Raw genomic sequence first — 27,346 nt, forward strand, 5'->3', positions numbered from 1 at the left:
TCCCGGGGCTGCAGGGGGAAGCCGAGGCTGCCGGCAGATGAGCGCGGCTCCCCCCCCCCCCCGCCCCCATTCAGCAGCCCAGGAGTGCGGGGCATGGGCGCACAGCCCTCCCCTTGCTCCAAACCTTCCCGGGGCTGCAGGGGGAAGCCGAGGCTGCCGGCAGGAGAGCGCGGCTCCCCCCCCCGCCCCCATTCAGCAGCCCAGGAGTGCGGGGCATGGGCGCACAGCCCTCCCCTTGCTCCAAACCTTCCCGGGGCTGCAGGGGGAAGCCGAGGCTGCCGGCAGGAGAGCGCGGCTCCCCCCCCCGCCCCCATTCAGCAGCCCAGGAGTGCGGGGCATGGGCGCACAGCCCTCCCCTTGCTCCAAACCTTCCCGGGGCTGCAGGGGGAAGCCGAGGCTGCCGGCAGGAGAGCGCGGCTCCCCCCCCCCATTCAGCAGCCCAGGAGCGCGGGGGATGGGCGCACAGCCCTCCCGTTCCTCCAAACCTTCCCGGGGCTGCAGGGGGAAGCCGAGGCTGCCGGCAGGAGAGCGCGGCTCCACCACCACTACCAAAGACCAGTCCAAGAGTGTGCCGCACTCGGCAATTTGGCTCCAGGGACCACACATTCGCTCCATAGGACGCACAGACATTTTCCCTTACTTTTTAAAAGTAAAAAAGTGCGTCCAATGGTGCGAAAAATACGGTATATATATATAGAGAGAGAGAGAGAGAGAGGAATGTGTTCTAGCTATGTTTATTGTGGTATCTCAGCATAATCCTCAAAACATCTAAACACAGAATGCCTATAACTGTAAACATATCAGAACGTGCTCGCTTAGTCCTTTCGGTTGGCCCACTTTTTTCTCTAGGAACCGAATAACGCTGTGAATATTAACAAAAATGTAGCACATTCAATGAGATACCTTGGACAAATCCATTTTGTCCTGTAAGGAATAGGTTGTTTGAGAAGAAACCGAAGCAGTGCAGAAATCTAGCAAGCTGATGTACAGCTGAGATCTGGAAACAACAACTATGTTATACATTTGGAGACAGGGGTCTAGAATTATGGATTTAGAGACAGATTTAGAGACAGATCTAGAATTTACAGCTTTACTTTCAGACTTTAAAGCAATTGCTTCCTCCAATAAGAGACCGTTCACTCTATAAATCCTGATGTGAAAGCAAGTACCTGTCAGGAATTTAGACAGCACCAGAGTGACAATCCTCCAGATCTAGTAAGACACAAGAGACTCCACAGTCAGTTGCCCTAGGGCTATAGGTTGAAATATAAAGGCTGCACAGATCCTTGAGAAATATTATTTTTTTCCTGTTCACTGTTAAGAACTAGATACCTAAGATGTAGCCAATGTGGCACCTTCTAGATGTTACTGACTACAACTTTCTTATTACAACAGGATTTTGGGAACTGACTTATTTTAATGGGCTTTTAATAGCTTTGAAAGGGCTGGTGCTATGCTGTTTTTTGTGTGTGGTTTTTTTGCAATTATCTGTATGTTTTTATATAGTGTGTGTGTGTGTGTGTGTGTGTGTGTATGTATCAGTGTTGTCTGCTCAAACCGTCTTGCTCCAGTGAGCAACCTGGCCACTGAATACTGCACCAGCTGAAGTTTCTGAACCATATTCCGAGGCAGCCCCATGTATAACACATTGCAGTAATCAAACCTAGAGGTTACCAGAGCATAGACAACAGAAATTAGGCTATCACTGTCCAGAAAGGGGTGCAGCTGGGTGACCAGCTGAAGTTGATGGAAGACCACCTGAGCCTCAATCTCATCCAATCCATTACCGAAGCAAGACCATGTTCCAGCACATCCACTGCCACAACTGTGTACTCCAAAACTCTGGATGGCCCCCATTCAGCAGTTTCATTCTTATGTTAAACAGCAGGGAGGGGGTTAAACTGTGAGTAAACACACACTGACAGCTCCACAGGGCTGAAGAGCACTCTCCAAGCATCACATTCTGAAGATGACCATCTAAGTAGGACTGAAACCACTGCAAAGCACTGCCACCTACCCTAACTCAGTCAGCTGCTCTAGAAGGATACCATGGTTGATGGTATCAAAAGCTACTGAAAAGTCGAGGTTTTTTCCCTTTTGGGAAGCAGACAGAGAACAGGTGGATGTAAAAGAGAGTGTAAGTTCAACTTTGACTTTGCCAGTTGTCTGAACTACAGGAAGGTGCCAGCAACTGCAAAGACTTCAGTATTCAAAGAACACTGGACCACAGACAATCCCTGCTCCTTGGCCATAGGACATTCCTCTTTGTGTGTGGTCGGAGGGTGGGGAGTATGATCAAGAACTGAACATTCCTGAATGCCACATATATTTTAAAAATATGTTGTAATATAGCAAAAGCAGAAAATTAGTAATTAGAAAAGCAGCCCAGGCCCACACTAAACTTGCTCTTGTAAAAGAGCTAGAAAACTTGTTATATGAAAATAATAAAATAATAAATAGCTTTACTACTTATTGAGAGTGTACTGTTTTCTCAGTTCCAATCCTTAAAGGAGAAAAAAAGATTAATCAGGGGAGGGGGTAGTATGTGTCCTTGCCAAAAGTATAAATAGCAGTAAGGAATGAAAGAGTCACTTTACCAAAGCCCATTACAAGAGAAAGACATTTCTCTGATCTTTCACAGCGTAGATGGGGTCTCAAATGCCAATCAGTCATTCCTAGCCTAAAGGAGAACAGGTGCTGTTCACATTCCGCACAAGGCAGGTAGAAAAGCAAAGGGACCTGCAGAGCCTCTAATGCTTGCAGAAGCATCTAAGCAGAGTATGGGTGCAAACAAATACTACAAGAGAATATAAAAAGGTCAGTGCACATTTAAAAACAGCTTTTTATAACTCTTTAATTCAAAGTAAATAAACCAAAAGACCCTCCTGATCAGGTATATTGTGGCAGGATTTAAAATCTCCATTTCATATTTAGAGCTGCTTCTCATTTCAAAATGGAATTTTCCTAGGAATCATGGTCAAAAATAGATGCAAAGTATCTACATACAACAATCCTCTTTAACTAGCACAATGACTGGACCTAGGAAATCATCAGATTCTGATCCTACTCAATTAACAGACCTTGAATCCAAGATGGCTGCATATATTGCTATTCATACTTTTGTTTCTTAAGACATAACTTGGGAGTATCTCTCAGCCCTGAAATTTTATCATGAGTAGATGTAATAAAAGCAGTCCTTTTAAAGACACATATCAGTCTATATAATCTAGACCAATCACAGCCAACAAACAAAAAATAACTCCTCCGTTTTATCCCGCTCCTGGTGACTTGGCAGAAAATGTCACGAAAGGAACAGTAATATTGTGAAACAGAGATACAAGGTTTTGGCCATTCTTTTGGATTTTGAATACAATATGGAGGCCCATGTGAGTTTGGTGGTGCTACAGAGAAGCTTGGTTCAGCATGTTTTTAATTTTGCTCTGACAGATGAGTATAGTGTTATGGCTGGGAACTGGTGAAAGCAACACTGGTTTAAGCAGCATCTTATTCAAAGTAGCAGCTGTACAGTAGTTCAGAATAGTTAAAATACCTTACTTTTACCTCTTTTTCACCTCTTATTGCTTCTCAATTATAGTGTTTTCTTCAGATTAGTGAGGACTCTTGTGGGAAAGTAAAAAGTAGAGACATCACCTTGCCAACAAAGGTCCGTATAGTAAAAGCTATGGTTTTCCCAGTAGTGATGTATGGAAGTGAGAGCTGGACCATAAAGAAGGCAGATCGCCGAAGAATTGATGCTTTTGAATTATGGTGCTGGAGGAGACTCTTGAGAGTCCCATGGACTGCAAGAAGAACAAACCGATCCATTCTTAAGGAAATCAGCCCTGAGTGCTCACTGGAAGGACAGATCGTGAAGCTGAGGCTCCAATACTTTGGCCAATTCATGAGAAGAGAAGACTCCCTGGAAAAGACCCTGATGTTGGGAAAGATGGAGGGCACAAGGAGAAGGGAACGACAGAGGACGAGATGGTCGGATAGTGTCTTCGAAGCTACAAACATGAGTCTGACCAAACTGCGGGAGGCAGTGGAAGACAGAAGTGCCTGGCGTGCTCTGATCCATGGGGTCACGAAGAGTCGGACACGACTAAACGACTAAACAACAACAACAACTTGTGGGAAGAACAAGCCAGTTGTTTTCTATACAGTGGTACCTCGGGTTACATACGCTTCAGGTTACATATGCTTCAGGTTACAGACTCCGCTAACCCAGAAATAGTACCTCGGGTTAAGAACTTTGCTTCAGGATGAGAACAGAAATTGTGCTCCAGCAGCGCGGCAGCAGCGGGAGGCCCCATTAGCTAAAATGATGCTTCAGGTTAAAAACAGTTTCAGGTTAAGAATGGACTTCCGGAACGAATTAAGTACTTAACCCGAGGTACCACTGTATTTGAAACTTTATAAGGTTCCAAGGCCCTTGGGTCTTTTGAGTTCCAGGGCAAGTGTCTGACTTGGTTCGAGGGCTGCCTTCCTCACCCAAGCCTATCAGGTATCTTTTCAGAAGGCAGAGGTAATTAACTGTTTCTGCATACTGAAAAGATATGCTACCCACTTTCGGAATCACTGTCAGAAACTCAGAAAACAGCTGCAAATGTCAAGTGCAGGTCACAGTGACCTGCAGGAGACCATTTCTCTTTATCTTCTTTCTCAGGACATGTCATTAGCAGCATGTCATTCCTTCTTCCTGTCTCACTGTCTTTGTACCCTAGCGTTAGCCCATTTATTCGCGTTATTTGCATTTGGATTTTTCCACCAGTTGCATTTAGGCTTCCACCTGCTGGTTCTCTACTGCCAACCTTCGCTTCATATAAGGTAACCTACCCATCACCTACCTCTATATTGTTATCTACAATAGGTACTGTTTAAATTTGTCATCATCACATCATTAGAGCTGAACGATATTTCAACTCATTGTCTGAAACTGGTATGAAGTTCAGGGGGCGATACCGGTTTCAGACTTTTTGAGCTGACAGTACATCACGGCTCCATGGTTGCCGCCAGCACACTGCGTTTCACTCCTGCCTGCCTGCACTGTGCTGTCAGAGGCCATGGAGCCATGATGTATTGCCAGCTCAAATTGCCTGCTCACCCATCTGCCTGCCTGCCTGCACATTAGTAAGCAGGGCGGGCTGCCTCCCCCCCCCCCTTCCTGGTCGATTGCTCCTCCTGAATGAATTCACTGCCATATGCTATGGTAGTACCTTCACAACCTTTGATGCAATAAGATTAAAAATGCCCGCTTGCCACCAGTATTGCATACTGAAAGAGAACGAAATACACTGGCACCTCAGGTTAAGAACTTAATTCGTTCTGGAGGTCTGTTCTTAACCTGAAACTGTTCTTAACCTGAAGCACCACTTTAGCTAATGGGGCCTCCTGCTGCCGCCGCGCCGCTGCTGCATGATTTCTGTTCTCATCCTGAAGCAAAGTTCTTAACCCGAGGTAATATTTCTGGGTTAGCGGAGTCTGTAACCTGAAGCGTCTGTAACCCGAAGTACCACTGTATAACAAAGCAAGTATCTACAAAACAGCTACAAGTTTAATCACTGTAACATGACTTGTCCTTCTGTAATATATATGTATTGTTTAAGGGTGCTGCTGCATCTAAAATCACTATTTTACCACAGCCCTGCCTACTCTGGACAGGAAACTCTGTCTACCCTGCAGAAGTACAAGTTATCATTTTGGAATATGGATCTGGTAAAGACAGATCAACCTGTTGCAATCTGGGGTTTTTTTATTTTAAAGAGTTCAATGTTAATAAATTATTTTAAGGTTTCCTTAAGGCTCAAAGTGGCACAAACAAATCAGTAGATTTCTTCAGTATGTTTTGCCCCTGCATATTTCATAAGCCTTTGTAACGTAAAACTTAGTTTACTATAAACACTGTAAACATCAGCAAAAGTACTGTGTAAGTTATAATGTCGACTATGTTATAGGCATGTTTCTGGGTCAACTCTACAACAAAAACTGCACTCAGGCTAGGATTTTGTCCCAGCCTGACTGCTGAAAGTATGCTAAACACTGCTTTAAAACTATTTTTAAGAAGACAGGAACAAGCTTTCAGAGTTCCATATACAATTTCATTCTATTCATAGGTTGTATTTTGCTTAAGCTTAGATAAATCTTTCTTCCTTTCATTAAGATTGCATCACTTTTGTTTTAATTTGTTATTTTACTGAACAGAGATATAAAAGGGCTAAGTCTTATAGACTGAAAAGCCATAGTAATGTTTTCTTTTTCAATGCAAACAATGAGTTTGTGAATCTGCATTGCTTTGGTAATATTCTGCACATACTACCATAGTATCTATTTTTGTTGAAGGCAGCTTTGTCAGTCAATAAATAGAAAGACAAGAATGAAGAATTTAAAAACACCTCACCATACGCTGGCCTCCTACACTGACTAAGGGATTATGAGGATAAAGCCAACTCACACCAGGAAAGAAGCAGCTTAACACAGTTGTATGCAAAACACATTTTTCCTGCCTTTTCATCAGCTCACATTTTAGATCTATCACTGTTAAAAGCAACTCACAGGCATGGCAAAATAATAATAAAAGGAAGTCCTCTCTATTGAATCTTGCCAGCCCTACAAACTCACTAGTCTTGTGTATTTTCAGATAAATCCACAAATCTATTAGACCGCCTTAACCACACACCTATGTTGCTTACTTAGGAGTAAGCCTCCCACTGAACTTTTTAAAAACATCCCTTCATGATCTCCTGGGGGCATTTTTTACTGGCTATGCCCAGTCATATGAATGGCTACTTACAAGCCCCCTAAAGAAAAATATAATACAAGAGATTAAGTTCATAAAAAAGGGAAGGCACAACAATGTTTAAAGATCAGAATGTAGATCCCAAATGGAACAGCGCTGGCAGGCTGGATACAGTCTTAGGCATCTGTGTTTATCACTTGGGCACTGAAATGCCTGCTGTAAAACGACTGCTAGGAAATAGAGGTTTTCCCAAAAGCTTGTTGGAGGTCCCAGCACAAAATTATCAGTGAGGACAAATAAGGTTCCTTGAAAGGCCACTTCTCCAGCATAGATACAGTCTCCTGACATGGCATACAGATGGAAAGGAAAGATTGAAATGATTCTAGGTCATTCTCTTGGCATGCCTGAGGCAAGAGTAGGTTGACACCCGCACATACTGAGAGTTCCCTCTAAAAGTGTTGTATAATCGAGGTGTTTATGGAAAACAATGACTCTCCTGAGCTGACTAATTCATGTGTAGAGAAAGTTGGAAACAGTACCTGTGAAGAATTTTCTCCTTCATACCTTTCAAAGAACTTAAACTGCTGAAATGCCTTTTGTCTTCAAAACTAAGTTCATTCAAGGTCCTCAAAATTCTTGGGCATTCTTTTTAAAAAGGCTATCTCCACCCTTTTCCTTTCTTTTGAGAACAAAGCTTTTGCTGCAATTTATCTGATGTTGCAAAAAACCCGAAAACCCTAGATTAAAATTTCCACATTCTTGTTTCAGGGAAGGGTCATAGAAAGATGTGATTACCCCACCCCCTCCCAAAAAAGTGGTAGTGATTTGAGGCAGAGGTGGAAGAGTATTATTTTGGAGCAAACATTATCACAAAGGTAACAGTCAAAGACTTGGGTGACATCCAATGATGGCTTCTCACCTACACAATGAAAAACTACTTGTGCAATGGGAATTTCTGTTTCTCTTTTCTCCCAACTTTGGAGTCACATGGGGGGCTGTGGGAGTCAGGAAATAAGGAATCCCTGCTGCACAAGCAGATGGGACGTGGGTGGGGCTGTAGTCTAAACCACAGAGCCTAGGGCTCCCCGATCAAAAGGTTGGCAGTTCGAATCCCCGCAACGGGGTGAGCTCCCATTGCTCAGTCCCTGCTCCTGCCAACCTAGCAGTTCGAAAGCACGTCAAAGTGCAAGTAAATAAATAGGTACCGCTCCGGCGGGAAGGTAAACGGCGTTTTCGTGCGCTGCTCTGGTTCGCCAGAAGCGGCTTAGTCATGCTGGCCACATGACCCAGAAGCTGTACACCGGCTCCCTCAGCTAGTAAAGTGAGATGAGTGCTGCAATCCCAGAGTCGTCTGGACCTAACGGATGCACTGCTTCCTCTACAAGGCACAAGGCTACCACCTTGCTAAACAGGAACATAGGAAACTCTCTTATACAAAGACCACTGATTCATCTAGCTTGATTTTGCCTAAACTGACTGCCTCTCAAGCAGGGAGTCTATCCCAGCCCAACCTGGAGATGCCAGAGATTGAACATGGGAACTTCTGTATGCAAAGCACATTTTCTACCACTGGGTTACAACACTTCCTATAGATCTAGACCCAGATCTAAGCAGGTCTGGGTCAAGTTAGTACAAGAATGGATGGATGGATGATTGCCTGGGAACCACAGGTTCCATTACAGCAGAAAGGAAGGATGTTAACGTAAGAAAAATTATGAAATAAATGCTACAACATTCTTTGATTTCAGTGATTTTTCAACACCAGATGTGGAAGTAAGCCTCAAACATAGTTGAATATATGTTTAAGAGAACACAAAGATACCTTGTTAGTGCTTTTGAAAATGAAACATGTTCCATTGCCTGCATGCATTCTCGTTAACAACAATGTGGGGAAGAAACTGAGTAGGAAAAAGTGACCTTACATAATCAAAAGACTTGCAACAATAGGACCAGGGACAATTAGTTTTGCCTTTTTCAACTAACCAATATTCAACCACCTCGAGCATTTGCTTGCTTGTGTTTGGCATCTGTTTTTTATTAACTCAATCACAATGCTAGGTAATGACAATTTTTAAGAAATGGAAAGCAAATTCAGTTTAGTCTCTGACCACCTTCAGCTCCTACCACCTCCATGTAGGAGATGGCCAAAGAAGTATGGCAGCCATTGTGGTGCAGGCTAGAGGGTTGAGCTAACTAGAACCAGAGAGACTGGAGCTCAAACGCCTGCTCAATCACAGAGTTCACTGGGTGATCTTATTTTTATTTATTTATTTAAATATTTTAAAACCACACCTTCGTATAAAATATCACAAGACAGTATATAACCTAAAAACACAATACTACAATATGTACAATAAGAACGTCAAACACATCAATAAAAACTTGTTGACAAAAAAAAAATCTCAGTATATTTTACTTAAAATATTGGACCTGTCTCTAACCTATCCTACCTCATAAGGTGGCTGTGAGTATAAAAGGAGAGAGTAAAGAACCATGCATGCTACTTTAAACTCCTTAGAGGAAAAGCAATAAAATAAATTATGGAAGCCCAAGTAGTGGAAAATGCATGCTCTGTAAGATTTTAAAAAAACAATTTGATGAATTTTTAAAATAAAGACAAAATACAAACATTGAACATACTGATACAAAAGGGAAGAAAGGGAAAACTAAAATGGTTAAGAAGGGAAGAAAATGGAAAATAATATCCTACATTAATTCATGTGATGCATCTTTCATAATCACAATCCAAGGCATCGAGAAACCATTTTATTTCTAATGGTTGTTAACTACCACAGGAGAGGTCAGAAAGCTTTCTCTATTGCTATTAATGCTTATTTTGGTGCTTCCTAATGGACTTCAGAATACTACTTACAGTGAAATCATATGTATATTTACTCTGAAATATTTCCCGTTGTTTTCATTCTTTTTACTCTTAGGAAAGTGTAGGCTAGATTGCAGAATAAATTTAGGACACTTCTGTGTTTTGATATGAAACCTTTGTGTTTTTATGGAAGGAGGTTGGTTTTGGGGAGGGGGTAGTTAAAGTGCATGGCCTGAGCAGTCTCTCAGCCACAGGATTTCCTGAGGTTTTGTTCTTTACCATACAGTCACATAATAGACTGTATGCAACTTCCTACTGCAAACCAAAAGGAGTTGACTAAGCTCAGAAATATTACATGACAAAAGGTTTGTATATCCTGATGACAGCATGAACAGTTCACACCTGGTACAAGCTCAATGGCACTTTTTAAAAGATTCAGTTTAACTCTCTTTTATAATGCCAATCCATCAGTAAACAGCAACTGCCTTCCAAATATTGCTATTCAACAAACTTTTACAGCATTGGAAAGGACTTTAATTTGTTTTGCGGTCTTAGCCATGTTACCACTGTATAGTATAATTTTAAGGAGATACTTGACATTGCTGATGTGTTTTAGAGATTTTGAGCGTTCAGGATAAGGTAACCTATTAACTTGCAAGCACTACAAAGTGTATTAGGCAACAAACCATAATAAATATTCAGAGGCAAAAATGTAGGGCATGATCCACTCGGGTGACTCTTTTTGCTCTTTCCCCTATTCTGCATACATTGCAGCATTTTTTTCTATGAACCCAGCCATCCCTTTCCTTTTCCAGGCACCAACCCATAAGTGTTTTTTTTACTCTAGAGCAGAAATAACTTTCAAGCCAGGGTCTGGGGACCAGAGGGATGACTGGATGTATCTATGGCAAGCACAAAGGAGTCTTGTTTAAGAGGAACAGGAAGCACAATGGAAACTAAATAAAAAATGGTAACAAGAAATAACAGGTCTACATAGCTTTAATCACTCAGGTAGATAGTGGCCCAAATCTAAACTATTAAATGACATTACATATACAAAATAAATTAAACAGCACTGACTTGCATATTGGTGCAATAACATCAAAATTAATTATTTGTTACTTGGTGAAGTTCTTGTTACAGTCTGATGAAAATTACATTTCTCACTAGTACATGCATTCAGTTTTACCAATAGAAGTTGGTTAAATAAAGCCATTATATTATTAAAGTGTCTCTCCACTTCTCTGTGATGAAAACAGCAACAACTCTCCAACCTTAATTAAGATCAAACAAAGTAATTAAAATACTGCTGAGGCCCAGATCCCCAACTCTCAGGTGTTTAATTACTGAACCCCTCTTCCATTTATCTAACTTAAAATTCAACATAAACAAAATTAAAATTTGATTTCTGAGAGACACGTATGTATTACACCACAATAGTAAAAGAGAATGCAGTTGAGATGCTCAAACCTTCTTATTAAGAGGGAAATTGCTATGTACCTGGACTGGTGAAGGTATGTTACCTATGGAGGAAATATGTGCTTTTTAATAATAAAGCCTGAGGGACATTCCTTATAAATATCCAAAAGCTGCTCTGCACTTTCATGTGTCTCAAGTCAAGGGCTAACCCAGTTTTTCAGGGCTCTAGGAAAATTAAAATACACACAACACACACATTCACGGCATCATGCCATGCCATTATGCTGAGAAGCACAACAGCCCTCTGCGCAATAAAGAGTATACTGGGATATTTTCATTTTTAATTTCAGTAACTATGCTATTACACCATTGCAGTCCACATTAGTTAATCTGAACTAAATGCTAGCTCTGGATTCCTGAGTACAATCATTAACATAAATTAGAATCACTACGACCCGTTCACTGAAAAAAGGAGAGGGATCCAGAAGAGCTGACAGCAACTCCCTCCGCAAAATATTTACATAGCTGAGGCAAGCACTCCTGCAATTCACCTTCCAACACCTTGCATGCAGTGCAACTCTTTGCAATATCAGCACTCAAGGACTGGCCATTCATTCTGTTTGAATCTACACCTGCCTTGTCCAACAAAGTGACACTGGGAGATGCTGTTATGTGAGACAGGTAATATGGTGGTGTAAGGGAGGAAATTCAATTTGGAAGATTGGAGAACAGAAAGAAAAAAGGAGAAAAAGAGGGCAAAATTATCTTACAAAGAAAAATAAGTGAGAAGGCAGAGAAACAGAAAAGAAGGGAAGGGTATAGGTGTGAAAGAGAGAGGGGATTATGGGGACATTCAAAATACATGGCATGGTAGGAACAGTTCATGTAACCTGACTGAACTGTACATATTACTGGAAGTGACTTAAAAGTGAATTAATTAATGATGATTTATTGTCATCTTATGCTAACATAAAAGTTGCCCTGCAGGATGCATTGAAGGACCATCTAATCCATCATTCAGCCTCTGACAGATGGTACTGGGAGGCTCACAAGCTGCACATGATGCCGATCCCCAATTATTTTTCAGCAGATTAATCTTGCGGCAAACTTATGCATATAATAATAATAATAATAATAATAATAATAATAATAATAATAATTTCTTATTTATACCCCACCCTCCCCAGCCAAGGCCAGGCTCAGAGCTTACAAGCAATAATAAAAACAAGTGAATGATTACAACTTAAAAGCAAAATTAAAATACAACATTAAAATAAAATGTAGCCTCAACGCAGGAGGAGAAGGAAAGAAAAAAAGAAAGAGAGGTAGGGAATCAAATTGGCTCCAAGCCAAAGGCCAGGCGGAACAACTCTGTCTTACAGGCCCTGCGGAAAGAAATTAGATCCTGCAGGGCCCTGGTCTCATGAGGCAGAGCGTTCCACCAGGCCGGAGCCAGAGTTGAAAAGGCCCTGGCTCTGGTTGAAGCCAATCTAACTTCCTTAGTGCCCGGGACCACTAGGGTGTTGCTATTTATGGACCTTGAGGCTCTCCATGGGGCATACCGAGAGAGGCGGTCTCATAGGTATGAGGGTCCTAGTCCATGAAGGGCTTTAAAGGTCAAAAGCAGCACCTTAAATCTGACCCTGTACTCTACCAGGAGCCAGTGCAGTTTGAAAAGCACTGGGTGAATATGCTCCCATGGCAGAGACCCCGTGAGGAGCCTCGCTGCAGCATTCTGCACCCGCTGGAGTTTCTGGGACAGCTTCAAGGGCAGCCCCGCGTAGAGCGAATTACAGTAGTCAAGCCTGGAGATGACCATTGCATGGATCACTGTGGCCAGGTCGGGGCGGGAAAGGTAAGGGACCAACTGCTTGATGCGGCGAAGGTGGAAAAATGTCGCCTTGGCTGTTGCTGTAACTTGCGCCTCCGTGGAAAGGGAGGCGTCAAGGATTACACCTAAACTCTTAACGGAAGGCAATGGCACTAATTGGGCCCCCGCAAGAGAAGGGAGTTGGTCCCTCATCCCCATGCCATCCCGACCGAGCCATAGGACCTCTGTCTTCGAAGGATTTAGTTTCAATCGGCTCCCACGAAACCATCCAGCCACAGCTTCCAAGCATCTGGTGAGTATGTAAGGGGCCGAGTCGGTGTGGCCATCCATCAGCAGATAGAGCTGAGTGTCATCAGCATATTGGTGACAGCCCAGCCCAAAGCTCCGGATAATCTGGGCAAGGGGGCGCATAAAGATGATAAAAAGCAGTGGGGAGAGAATTGCGCCCTGTGGCACTCCACACACCAAGGAGTGGTGCGACGACATTTCCCTCCCTAGTGCCACCCTCTGTCCCCGACCAGAGATAAAAGAGCACAGCCAGTTACCGTAGGCTATGCCCAGTATCCCCACGTCTGCGAGGCAGTGGTCCAGAAGATCATGATCGACCATGTCAAAGGCCGCTGATAAATCTAAAAGGATCAGCGGTCCTGGCCCGCCTCAATCCAGTTGTCTACGGAGATCATCTGTTAGGGCAACCAGAGCCGTCTCGGTCCCAAAACCAGGACGGAAACAGGACTGAAATGGATCTAAAGCCGATGTTTCCTCCAGAAACCTACCAAGCTGTTCAGCAACCGCTCTCTCAATTAACTTACCCAGATATGGAAGATTTGAAATTGGGCGGTAATTGGATAGGTCTAAGGGATCTAATGAAGTTTTCTTTAAGAGTGGACACACTACTGCTTCCTTCAGTTCCCCTGGGAATGTCCCCGTGTCAAGGGACAAATTGATAATTTCAACCAGGGGGGTCCGCGCAACATCTGGACACTCCCTAATCAGCCAAGATGGGCACGGATCCAGGAAGCAGGTGGTGGGCCTACCAACTTGGAGGAATCTATCCACATCAGCAGGGGGTATCCGATCGAAATGGTCCAACACTGGACCTGAAGTCAGTTGAGGGGCCTCCAGTTCAGTAACTGTATCTAAATTGGCAGGGAGGTCACGGCGGAGCAACAGGACTTTCTCCGCAAAACAGCTCGCGAATGCCTCACAGCTGTGGGTCGAATTTGTGCTTAAATTTGGTTGTCCTCCTAAGGACGTTATTGACCTAATTATTCTAAAAAGTTGTGCCGGGCGAGAGCTAGCGGATGCAATGGAAGCTGCAAAGTAAGATTTCTTAGCAGCTTTCAAAGCCATCTCATAGGCTTTCATAAGCGTCCTATAAGATGTTCTTGAGGCTCCGTCACGAGTCTGTCGCCATACTCGCTCTAGCTGTCTGAGATCCCGCTTCATTTTCCGGAGCTCCTCAGTAAACCAAGGGGCCTGGTTTCGACGGGGTCGCAGAGGGCGCTTAGGCGCGATCTTATCAATGGCTGCCAAGAGCCGGTTATTCCAGTCCTCAACAAGGTCATCTAATGAGTCACCAGGAGGAGCAGGGTCCTGCAAGGCTTGTCGGAATCTATCAGGATCCATCTGTTTTCACGGACGAGCCCAAATAGGTTCGCCACCCGAGCAGAGGAGGAGCGGGAAGTCAATCTTGGCTTTCAGATTGTAGTGATAGGACCATGGCACTTCCACAGGGGGAAGCATGATCACATCTATGCCAGCTCCAAAGATCAGATCCAGCGTGTGGCCTGCTTGATGAGTGGGGCCCAAAACAAACTGGGAGAGCCCTAGTGTTGCCATGGAAGTCAGTAGGTCCAGAGCCTGTGAGGAGGGAGCGGCATCGGCATGGACGCTGAAATGTCCCAAAACCAGTAGGTTTGGGAACTCCAAGGCCCAGCCCGCCACCACCTCCAGCAGGTCTGACAGGGTGGCTGCCGGTGTGCTGGGTGGTCGGTACACCAGCCAGACAGGCAAGCTCTCCTTGGTGCCCCACACAAGACGAACACATTCAATGCCGGAGCTCGCCGGTGATGGCAGAGCTCTGAAAGAGCAATCCTCCTGGATTAACAACGCTACTCCTCCCCCCCGACCCACAGTCCGCGATTGATGGAGGACAGAGAAACCTGGGGGTGTTATCTCATGTATGGAAACTACTTCGCCTTCCCGTACCCAGGTCTCCGTCATGCAAGCCAGGTCAATCCCCTGCGAGACAAAAAAGTCACGCATGGTGGCGGTTTTGTTGCCTATGGACCTGGCATTGCACAGGACCAATGATGGAGGTGGGTAATCCTTGCTCTCCCTACCCTCATCCCTTGGGATGGGGCGTAGATTGGAAGGGGTTCGAGGATCACTGCATCTCGAAACCCTTCGCCAATAGAGATATTTAGCCCCACCGCCATTCCTCCCTAGCCCTTCAATAGTGGAAATCCCAGACCCCATACTAGCCTCCCCAATAGAGGGGTAACATCCCCTCAATAACAAGTCATCCTTGGGCCAGGACTCCTGGGTCAAAATGGTATGGGGAAGAGGTGGAGGTTTGATGGGGTAAGTATCCCTAGAAGATAAAACCCAACCAACCACACTCCAAGTGGGGAGGACAGTCCAATGGTGTTTCATTAACGGTCAATCCCCCTCTCCCTCCTGGGTTGGTTGCAGGATTGTTGGTTCTATCTGTGGCTGTGGGAGTATTAATGAGGTATGCGCTATTAAATGTGGATCACTGGCCAACAAAGAGCCAGCTTCGGAAGATCTGTCCATCCTGTCTCGCCAGGAGTACAGTAGAGAAGGTTGATCATTCTGATAGGTTTTTGGAACATTAGGCAAAGGTCCAGATGTAGATTTGGTGCTGGATATCTCCAGATTGTCAGCAACATAGAGTTCTTTAGGTGTTGTTGCCATAGAAATGTCGGAGGTGCCAAATTCCTCATCTAATTCGGTGTCGTTTGAAAAAGGAACAGGGAGTTGCACTGATGTCTTTCTACGGGATAAAGAGCTGCTGGACGTCTTTAAATATTGTGCTCTAGGCTCTACTGGCCTTATATTTTGGGTAGAAATCTCAGTCTTTATACTCATTATATACACAGTGTTCCTAATACAGAAATAAAAGTAGCCACAGAATTGTAATCTTAGATGTTAATCTGAACTATTCTTTCACTAGTCAAATGCATTTTCCAAACTGGAGGGGAGTGAAAATGAAACACATTTCCTATGATGATCTAAAGCGTTTAGACAGATAATGAAATTCTCCAGAAACTGCTATTTGAAAAAGCATTTTCTATAAACTCTTCCTAAGCACACAAAAATCACAAAAGTATATCTGTGTTAGCTTCTACAAGAATATTAATATCATTCCAATTAGGACCAAACAGAACAGCATGCTTAGTCAAATGCATTGCAGGGGATAGAGGAAAAAGCCCAGCTGTTCAAAGTCTGTTAAGAATTTAGCAGAGCCAAATGCAAGCCAAACTGGGTAAAAATACTTGGATTTCTGAACAACTGCCCTGTGGCATTTTCTGTCTGAAATGTTAAAATCCAGATTTCTGGGTGTGTTAAGAACTATTTTAGGCAATTGCCCAGCAGCTACAGAGTCCATTCATGAAACAGGCACTGTTATATATAAATATGGAAGCAGTATACACCACTCTTACAGTCTAAGATGAAATAGCCCTTCAGTTGAAGTAAAAACCCATTAATTACTGTCAACTGTATATACATAATCAAATAGATGATCAAAAGTATCCAACAGCTTCATCCATTTCTCACTATAGTTAAAAGTTACAAATAAATATGAGTGGGAAGCTACAGCATGAGAACACTCCAGAAACATGTACATAACAGTCCATCTCTCCCCATATGAATTGACCCGGACCCTGCAATCATAATCTGAAGCCCTTCTTTGTTTGCTCCATCCGTGAGAGTTCTGAAGGATGGCAAAAGACAAGAACGGGACTTTCCTGCAGTGGCTCCTCATTTGTGGAATGCTCTCCCCATGGAGGCTTGCCTGATGCCTTCATTACATATCTTTAGGCACAAGTGCCCTCTTCTCCCAGGCCTTTGGTTAACTGAACAATTGATGGTTTTTTAATGGGGGGGGATTGTTTTTGTTTGTTACTATGTGATGTTTTTGTGTTTTTATATTGAAAACTGCTTCATGATCCTTGTATGAAGGGCAGTACTGTACAGAAATTTAATAAATATTAATAATAATAATCCAAGTCATGCCACTGGAAGCCAGTTTTTTCTTCAAAGAAGAAATGCCTTTGGTTATAACAATTATAATGAATGAATCACCAGGTTATGCATCATTTCCATTGTCGAAGAACAAACTCTAAGATATACCTAAATTTGGAATGAAACACTTGAAAACTTTCAAAAATCATTTACCGTATTTTTCGCCCCATAGGATGCACTTTTTCCCCTCCAAAAATGAAGGGGAAATGTGTGTGCGTCCTATGGGGTGAATGCAAGCTTTCACTGAAGCCTGGAGAGCGAGAGGGGTCGGTGCGCACCGACCCCTCTCGCTATCCAGGCTTCACGCAGATCTCCGCAAGCCGTGGGAGCCTGTGCCAGGCACCCACAGCTTGCAGAGAGTTGCCTGCATGCTGAAGGCTGGGTGAAAAATACAGTACTTTTAGATATCCTAAATATGAAAAGATAAGAAAAGAGGTAGGGAAAGAGGCTAGTGTTTTAAAGCCGTAACATTAATTTTTGTTGGTGTACCAGGAAATGAGGCTCAGTAAACATGAATGCCAAAAGAGGTTATGTGAACCAGCAATCGCATGGCTTCTCAAGTGGCATGAGATTTTATCAGCAATACACCTGAAAGAGTCAATAATGGGTGTTTCTGAGCAAACGCTCCCAGATTCAGCATTGACCTTAGTCATATATCCTACACTGGAAAAAAATATTCATTATTATGAACCTTACAATAGGCGCTCACAGATTTCCTGTTAAGCTTATTCTATTCAGCAGCATTTGTAGAACTGTTAAAAGCTAGGCTCCCAGATAAAGTAACGTATCTCTTCCTTCACAGAATGTACTTTTCAATCTTAATTATTTTTTCTTCCTTCCCCTCTCCCCTCCCCCAATTTTAGTACTTCTTTCTCCACTGGTATAGGCAGAATAGTCCAATGGTGAAGAGAATGTTACATATTACATGTTACATATTAGCTCAAGGAAGTCCAACAGTCACAAATTTTACAGAATCATGGGATTAAAATGGTTATTCTGTACAGTATCAGCCTTGCTTTTTTTGCAGAAAAGAAAAAATATTTTAAAAATTGGAGAGTGGGAAGGGCGTAACTAGCTGTCATCTTAAAAATATTTGGTATACAGTATATCACAGATCCACCAAAGTAGGTAAGTGACTTCATTTGATAACAAATCAACCAAGTGATCAAGCAACTGCAAGACTATGCAACAGTACATGTACCAAAAGATCAGGAAAAGTAGGCTGTGGTGTAACTATTGCCCTCAAACTCCCTACTTATGGCACTGAAGGATTCTATGTAGATTCTAGATGTTTCTTCTACCTTATAACAGCACCAATACATTTTAGTTTAGCAGGGCAAAACACATCTCTCCACCTCTACCCCAAGTCCTAACTTCCATGGTTGTCAGGGAAAGTAACATTATTCGAAAAGTACATTGTTTTGTTATGAGTTTAATTAATAAACTTAAACACGAACTCATGGCTCTTGCAGGCAAAATACTGGATTAATTCTTAAAGCTTCAAATATGCTTAAGCCCTATTTAGTTCATTAATCATGTCATGAGGCTTGCAACATAGTTTCTAAAATAGTTCAGATCTCTCTATTTTTATGTTTTTCTAACCAAAAGCATACCAAGTATCTCAGGATAGAATAGGAGGAATTCCTAAAATACTTGTAGATGCAGCATTAAATATTTCTCTCTTGTTCCCATTTATTAACGTAGCTGCAATCCTCTGAAATTAAAACAATCAAACTTCAGCTGTCAGGCCAAACTATACATATGTTAAACACACTTCTTTTTAAAGTGTCTTCAAAGCTGGCCACTTTTAGTTTGAAAGTTAAAAAAAAAAACTGCACAAGGACCTAATCAAGGATCCTGCACTTGTTTCAAGTCTCCTTGCCAGCCATTATTTACATCCAAATATGGTATAATATTGGTAAACAGCACCTCTGGGGGCAAAAAGTAGCCAGGGGAGGTTCTGGTCAGGAAAGGAGGAAAGTGGCTCAAGGCCCACACAGCTGCTTTTTCTTCAAAATAAGAGTGCCCAGATTAAGCACACATGTAATGTCATAGGTAGTGCAGCTCCTATCAAAGTGTCTCCTAAGAAGGGCATGTTGAACCCACCACCCTCCATCTTGAAGTCTGCAAGTCCAAGGCTTCCAAAGCCAGCAAGCAGATGTAAGGCCTGGGAGCTTTACAGCATCAGCTCCTAGGCTTAAGTTCAAGGTAAGGAATCCTGTGGGTGACCTGAGCACCCTGCATGCCCCAATCTGAGAGCAGTGCCCAGCAAGATGAAGCATAACTTCTTTTTACCTGTCTGGGAATACTTTCTCTCAACTTTCCTCATCCTGGATACAATCTCTGTCAAGGGATGAGACCCCCCGGGAAGTGAAATTCCCACCACCAGAGATGTAGGCGGCTCTGCCCTAAACTCAGGGTTGCTATAGGATAGTGGCTTTCCACCTGGCTGTTCCCATCACAATAGCTCCTCCAAAAGCTTCCTTTCCTCCCTGGGACTTTTGGCTTGGCCCTCTACACCTGTGAGCTAGAGATTGCCAGACTCCCCAACCTGCTGCTCCCATCCAACCTGTTTGTGTAGGCCACTCTTCCTGAGCCCTTTCCTCTTTGTCTTCTCCAGTCCTGCTCTTCATGCTCCCTTTCTGCTGCCTACCTGGTTTCTTCAGGCCATTTAATGGTTTCCAGTGGCATGAGGCCACATCCCTATAGTGACCCTTGAGAGCACCCACTCTTTACAAATCTAGAGATCACCTCAAATAGCTCAAATCATGGTTGGCTTGCAGTGAAGACAACATTTAGGTTGAATTTCTAAGCTCTTTTCAATTAAGAACTATGTATGTGAGAGTGTGTGTGTGAGTACAGTCACAAGTACAGTGGTACCTTGGGTTACATATGCTTCAGGTTACAGACTCCGCTAACCCAGAAATAGTACCTCGGGTTAAGAACTTTGCTTCAGGATGAGAACAGAAATCGTGCTCTGGCGATATGGCAGGAGGCCCCATTAGCTAAAGTGGTGCTTCAGGTTAAGAAGTGTTTCAGGTTAAGAATGGACCTCCGGAACGAATTAAGTACTTAACCCGAGGTACCACTGTATATGCCTGCAGTTTCACAGTGGAACAGCAGGTGTGTCTTCTGGAGACCAAAGCAGAATTCCTACGTTAACAAATGGTCCTACATTTATCATAGGCTCTCCAAAGCAGTCACAATAAAACTAGTCAGTACTTAGCAAAGCATACAGAAGCAGATCCGAAATAGATGTTGTAGACAAGGCCAAATAATACTGGGGGGGGGGGACATGTCAGGAAGTTAGTGCTGTAGCATTCCTAATTGTAGGTTTGCTCTGGGTGTTGTTCTCACTTAAAATTGTAACTTCAGCCTGACAGTCTGAGCCCACAAATGGGATACTCCCATGCTCTCCTCCCATCAATTACATTTCATGTTTAAATATTTAATGTCAAATATACAAAAGAAACAACAAAGTTGTATTAATTCAGTGACCAAAACACAGTTTTATATATTGAAATGTGTGCATTAGACTACTATAAATGAACTCAGCCTCAGAGACAGGATTATAGTCAAGCACATGTATATTGCTTATCTCATCCTCCAGTTCCAACTCTGAAAAATATATATATGTAAATTTCTGCTATATATGCTGTGTATAATCCCTTTGCTTTCAATGAAAATTTCCTATTTAACTTTAATGTACTTTGAAGGTCTTCACTTTGCTGTGCTTAAGTCAAAATATCAAAATGTAATTGCCAAATTATAGTAGTCAAACACTAGTAGCATATAATACAACCTCTGATAAATACAAGACTAGCATTAAATGTCAAATCTCTCTTTTAAAAAGATGAGTTGCTTGCTCTATTTTTTTAACATTTTCAGATTAGCTATCAACTGCATGGAATTGGAAGTTCAAGTACTTTTAATAGTAAGGTGGTCTCAAAAACATTCATTTCTGCATTTATTATGCAAAGCCTGGGAAAGAAGTAACATTCACCACCCCCTGCCACATGCATGTGAAGAAAACACTTCCACATTTACATACTGGGGAAAGGACATCCCCCCCCATAGCCCTTCGTGCTGCTCCAGGAATATCTTGGGTAGAAGCCTTTTGGAGGGGGGGATACATGTGACTACTGTATGAAAGGGGGTCCTTAAAAGTCTCCATGTGCAAGTAGAGATACTCAGGCTGATCAAGACTGCAGGCATAATATTTCCCCTTAATAGGAAAAGGAAAAATTCACAAATATAGATTCCCCCATATCATGGAATATTCCACCTTTGGTAGAATAGAACCATCAGCACTTTTCTAACACTGGAAGTATATCAATGACCAGATCAGTAATCCTGACTTATAAAATAACATAACTATCATACAGTAGAGTCAAAATATGAAGTTCTGTTTTTCTCATTGGTATAAGACTATAAATCATTAATAATGCTAATTATTGTAGTGGTTGTCTATGCACATATTTCCAACAGGAGTAGCTGAGTTTTAGCAGTGATTTCCATGCAAGTCACAGCTTGTCACCTGACTTATTCTTGCCACATTATTAAGTGTTTCTGATATATATTTATCTCATTTATTAATATTAAGATAAAGAGCCAGAAGAATCCATGGCACGCTGAACATGTCAGCTCTGAAAACCCCTGCAGGCCGTGAAGACACTGGTACTTCAGCTTTGGTTTGATGCTATAAAACTGAGTTATTGCCATCTTAACACATAAGGCTGTACAAGTGAAAGAGTCTATGTTGTGCAACAATGGGCATACATTAAAAGTGGTGTCATAATGATGAGCTATTACAGACTAAGGTGTGAACCAAGATCCTTCAGATCTCACATATTCTATGAACTCAGAAGGTGGCCTCAGGCAAGCCACTCCCTTTCAACCTCAGTTCCCATTGGCAATATAGAGATAATACTACCAACTCATGTTATGTGGTTATCATAAGCATAGCTAAGATAAAGTACATTAAGCATGTTGAACATGCATTATAATCATTTAAATAATAGCTTAAATTACTCCCTATGATTTGCATGTGACTTACTAAGAAATTAAAATAGTATTGGGACTGCAGCCTTAAAGGTTTCCTACTTGTAGCTTTCATTCCAACCCTAGAAATAATGCTGATATCTTCCTTGAACGAAAAAAAATGTTTTAAAATTAACCAATATCACACTTTAGCATTTATTTCACTGCTGTATTACTTCTTCTAATCCTCTGCATCCTTGTCCTAAGTTACCTCTTCCAGGGTCACCAGCGACAACGGATGCTGTTATACAAAAGGAGGACAACATGCTTTGCATTCTCAAATCTTTCCAGCTGGCAGGCTCCAGTTGCTACAAGGAAAGGATCTCCTTATTCTGTCACTTAAGTGTAACTAGCGATCAGTGGAGACTAAAATTGCTCATGTATACATGGAGTACACTGAAATAAACAATGTGGCTCAAGGCCAACATTGTTATGTATTTCCAGGATTTATAAAGATTGGTCCTCAAGGATTACAAAATAGTAAGTTATATATGAAAGAAGGTGTTCTGTAAGGATATTTTTACATCCAGAGTATCTTTAAATACTTTTTTTAAAAAATAAAGACAGTGTGTGTTTCCATAAACAAAAGCATAGAAGAAGATTAACGTATGTTAATCTAAAAACAGCCTATCCCTGCCATCTTTTTCCACTACTCCCACCACGATTAATATGTAAAAATCAGAAGCTCTACAATCTTTAGCTACCAAATTATGCTAACATGAACCCTAACATGAAATCTTTAAAACAGTAAACTGTACAAGAAATTTACAGACAGATACAGTAAGGAATAAGTATGATAGTCCTGGCTTTAACTAAACACAAACATGCAACTATAAACCATTCTATAAATGTTTTACCATTCTTCTGCCACACATTTTCATTCTGACATGCATTTTAAAGAAAAGGCAAGTCATAAAGAATTTTAGAAGATCACTCAGAACTAAACTGATTTGGTAGCCATCGTGAACCCTAAAAACTGGAAAAACAATAACCACACAACAGTGTAAATAAAATGTGCAACTTATTAACAAAATATGTTATCCTTTGCTATACTACCCTTTGCATATAGGGTACATGATAGCTTTTCCAGGAAAACATTCTTCCCACCTTCAGTTTTGGAAACTATTACAAAGCAGCTACAACAGAAGAAAAGATGGGCCTGCAGGGCCACTCCATTACCTCTGAGAGACCAGTTCCATTAGGCTCCTCCCTCCCTCAACTGTCAATTAGCAGCAGCCATTCCATCAGGCTGCAGCAGAAAGATGGGAAGAAGTGTTAATCCAGCTCTGCTGGGAGATCAGTTCAAGCAGGCTCTTTCTGACCCATTTCCATTTAAGCTGGTCATCCTAATAACTTTGCAGCCAAGTTTGCTCCCCTCCCTCCCCACCATCATTTCCGTTTGTGTTACGTCTTTTAGATTGTGAGTCTGTGGGCAGGGATGCCTTGTAATCTTATGCAAGCCAAAGGGAGCCACTTTCTCTTGAAAACAGCAAAAATGCTTTAAATACATAAAATAATCACTCTCCTGATTAAACACAGTAAGACTGAACAAAATCCAAATCAAGCCCATGTGAATGACTTCAAAATGATGTTTCCTACTGAACTGCTACAAATATGTGATCTGCTGCAGCCTTCACAAACACTATTCACACCCATCAATGTAACTGTAAATTAAGGTGAAAGCAATGAAAATTCAGATGCTCAGCATGTTTCCGCAAATATTTTTTGTCCCTGAGAAATTAATATAAAAAAACAGAAGACAAGTCACGAGAGCAAAAGCTGTAGCCCTTATTCCCTACATTACATTTCCTGTTTCCCATAATCCCTACAGGAACTGCACTATACTACAATTTACCTTCAAATACTCTGTTAATATATGTACTTGCTTGCCTGTTCTCTCTCTCTCTGTGTAAATTATATAACCATACACTTCAAACAAACTGAGTATCTGAAATGAAATTAATATTTTCCTTCTGTAGTTGTAAAGTTATATGTGAGAATAAAGTAAATTTAAAGACTACAGAGGCACATGTATAGAAGTATTAAAATCTTCATGATAGTATTTATCTTTTGACAGTGTACAGTGTAAGTTCCTAATGAGTGTACTAATTTACAAATCTGAGGTTACTTCGAGAATCATGAAACAACATTCATTTGTCAAAGAGCTCTCACTGAGAGACTGAAAGATGTACAGTACATTCAATGTGATGGAGCCTTACTGTCATATTCACACCGCTAAGTTTATCCTGCTTCACACAGATATTAATCTATTTATTTAAACCTGTTTGGTACAACTTTAGAAAAACATTTTACATAAGAGAAACTGCCAAACTTCATTTATACAACCAGGTTAACAATTTCAATCTAGTTTTCTTTTTAAAGGCGACCAGTCAGGGATATGACCTAATATCAAGCTGCAACTGTTCTAAACTGTGCCAGAAACAATACAGAAATGTCTAGTATTCTAATTATTTCAATGATGCTTACTACCAAGTACAGTAAGTGGGTATAAAACTGCAGTGTTAAGTAACACTTAGGCTACAATCCTTTACCCACAGAGATCAATGAGACTTACCATACAATAAACTGTTCAAGTTTGGACTGTTAGTGCCTAAGCTGCCTTAACTATCTGTACACCAAAAATGCAGAAAAAAAGAACAACCTGCTATGCTTATTTTGAATGCAGGGCACACAATGGCTTTCTTTCAGGGATTTTATTATGAAGATCCTGGTTTTGTGATATAACTAGCTTAAACCAAACCGGTTAAAAAAATTTCTAAAAACGTTTCTTGTACTATTTTGTACTATTTTGGTCAAACATTTTTAAAAATACATGTTTATCTATAGTATGACTTTGACATTTGAAGGTCATACAATAACTGTTCTTATGTGACTTCATCTCTTGTGCTCTAACTACTGTATATTTAGAAGGAAATAAATAACCAGCCTTGTCATGATGCCAGCATTGTTCAGTCACCAATTATCATTTGACTTTCATTAAAAATCCTGAAGTATTACAATACTGTGTTTAGAATGAGAACATGCACATTTGCCTGCCTACCAACTTTACATTTTTCCAATGTGTTTTACAGAGGTCAACAGTAGCTGAGGATACATCTAACCCTTTTGTACTCCCACTTCTCCATTTTTTTGCAGATATTGCAAATATTTCAGGCAAGCAACATACAATTTCACTATCTTTTAGCTAAGCAAACTTATACATATATATAATAAGTCATATGGTGTTCCACTGTCACTCATTCTACAGATGTAAACTTCAAATGCAGAGCCTTAAAAGGCCCATCATCAAGACCAGTACTCCCTAGGAGATGTGCACCTGAGATTCCTGATGTAAAATTATGGTTATTCACCAGTTTTGTATTGTAAAATACAAACAAAAATGACTTAGTAGCTATAAACTCTAGCTATAAACACATGCAATCTTAAAATAAATCATACCAGAATACTAAAAGTGGACAGGAATATCATGTTTGATCAAACTTACCCCATTCTAGATACTCCAGAATATTCTTCTCTCTCCTCAGGGGTGAATTATTACATTCATCATAAAGGCAGATGAGTATATCCAACAGCGTTTCCACACTAAAGCACTGCCCATTTGTCTGAGTTGGTCCATCCAAAATAAACTGTTCCAACTGTCTCAAGCGTACCTCTCCAGACATGATTGCTTCAGTTCTTAATGGGCCTCTCCTCAATTATTATTACTGGTTATTTTCGAAAACTCTAACACATCAGAATGTTTTAGTTTCTAAAAAGTGTTTTGAAAAGTCAGTGCTTCTTCAGGGATGGTGCTGAAGGTACAATGCATCTCAAGAATTCCCACTCCGAGTACTCTGTCTTGGTCAGCTGTTTCCACACACACATACACACACACACAATATATATACAGGATATTGGAGAAAAATAATTACCCTAAAATCTCTTTTAATACATTTAAAAAGAGAAAATATATATTTTATACATTTAAATAATAATATTAAAAAGAAACCCAACCCAAGACTGAATCCACTCTTCCCTCATATAGATGCGGTTTTATTCTTTCTTTCTTTTTTTTAAAAGGTCTCCTCCTTCATTCAAAATTCAGATCATGCAACGTAATCCCGAAACGAATCCTTACTGCATCATTAAAGTGTAAAACCCCCATCCAATTTGCACCGGCGATTCACTTTTCGAGGAAAAAGCAGCAGAGGGAAAGATCGCTGGAGATGGGGAGAGGGGAGGCCCCCGGCGAAAAACAAAATGCACAGGCTTGGGAAGGTCTAGCGCTGGAGAATATCCGCTGCTGCTGCCGCCTCCGCCGCCGCCACCACCACCTCCTCCACCACCACCACGGCTTCCACCTCCACCACCTCCACCTCCACCACCCTTTGGAAAATGCATCAGTGGCAATTCTTCAGAGAGCGGGGGGTGGGGAGAAGAGGAGGAGCAGCAGCAGAAGGGCAGGAAAAGTCCCCGGGAAAGGAGCCTTCTTCTTCTTCCCCTCAGGGCCGGGCTCCCTCTTCTCTCTCCCGTCGCACCAGCTCCTCTCTCCGGCTACCCGACCAAGAAAGGTGAAGCCTTCATTTCCTCAGGCCGCCGCATTGCCGGCCAAGGGGAGGCTGAGCGAATAATCCCTAGCAAATCCTTTCCATGTCGCCGCTGCTTGTTTTTGTCTTGCGGGTGGCGGAGGAGGAGGAACAGGGTGACTAAGGGGGGCTCCTTCACACACAGCCGGCTTCCCCCCCCCTCCACCCTGCCGCTGTTTTCCCAATCCGGGTGCCGCGTTTAAGGCATCTTCTCAGGGCGACGCGGCGCTGGTGCTGCAGCTTCCCGGCCTCCTTCTCCTCACAACTGCTTGCCCGCCCGCCGCCGCCGGTTTCCTTTTCCTCCTCTCGGCCTCCGCTTCTCCCCCGCCCCGCGGCTGCTCCTGACGCCCTCACGCACAAACTGCCGCCGCTACTGAAGTCTCGGGATCCAACATGGCGGCCTCTTCCCCTCACCCCCCCCTTCTCTCTCGCTCCCCAGCAACTGAGCCAGCAGCGGAGAGGACAAGCCGCGGCTGTTGGGAACGAGAGAGAGCGAGGGGATAGAAGGGAGGGAGAGAGGGAGAGACGAGCTGGCTTCGGAATGGCCGAGCCTGGGAGGGATGCTGCTGCTGCTGCTGCTGCTGCCGCCGCCGCCGCCGCTTCTCTCGCAGCACGGAATGCAGGGATACAGGCGGACTGAG

At 42.3% G+C, this 27,346-nt stretch overlaps 1 protein-coding gene across 4 annotated transcripts in view; it reads right to left on the reverse strand.

Moving 5' to 3' along the window:
• CDC42BPA (CDC42 binding protein kinase alpha) overlaps positions 1-26,713 on the reverse strand; it is a 165,230-nt gene extending 138,517 nt beyond the window's left edge. For all 4 annotated transcript variants that reach the window (XM_081903652.1, XM_081903651.1, XM_081903650.1 and 1 more), the window contains exon 1: positions 25,625-26,713. In XM_081903652.1, coding sequence (XP_081759778.1) covers positions 25,625-25,802 — 178 coding nt within the window. In that variant the 5' untranslated portion in view covers positions 25,803-26,713. The remainder of the gene's footprint in view (positions 1-25,624) is intronic.
• Between the last annotated feature and the right edge of the window lie 633 nt (positions 26,714-27,346).

The sequence above is a fragment of the Podarcis melisellensis genome (genome assembly GCF_964234715.1).
Source record: "Podarcis melisellensis genome assembly, chromosome: 3".
Lineage (NCBI taxonomy): Eukaryota > Metazoa > Chordata > Lepidosauria > Squamata > Lacertidae > Podarcis > Podarcis melisellensis.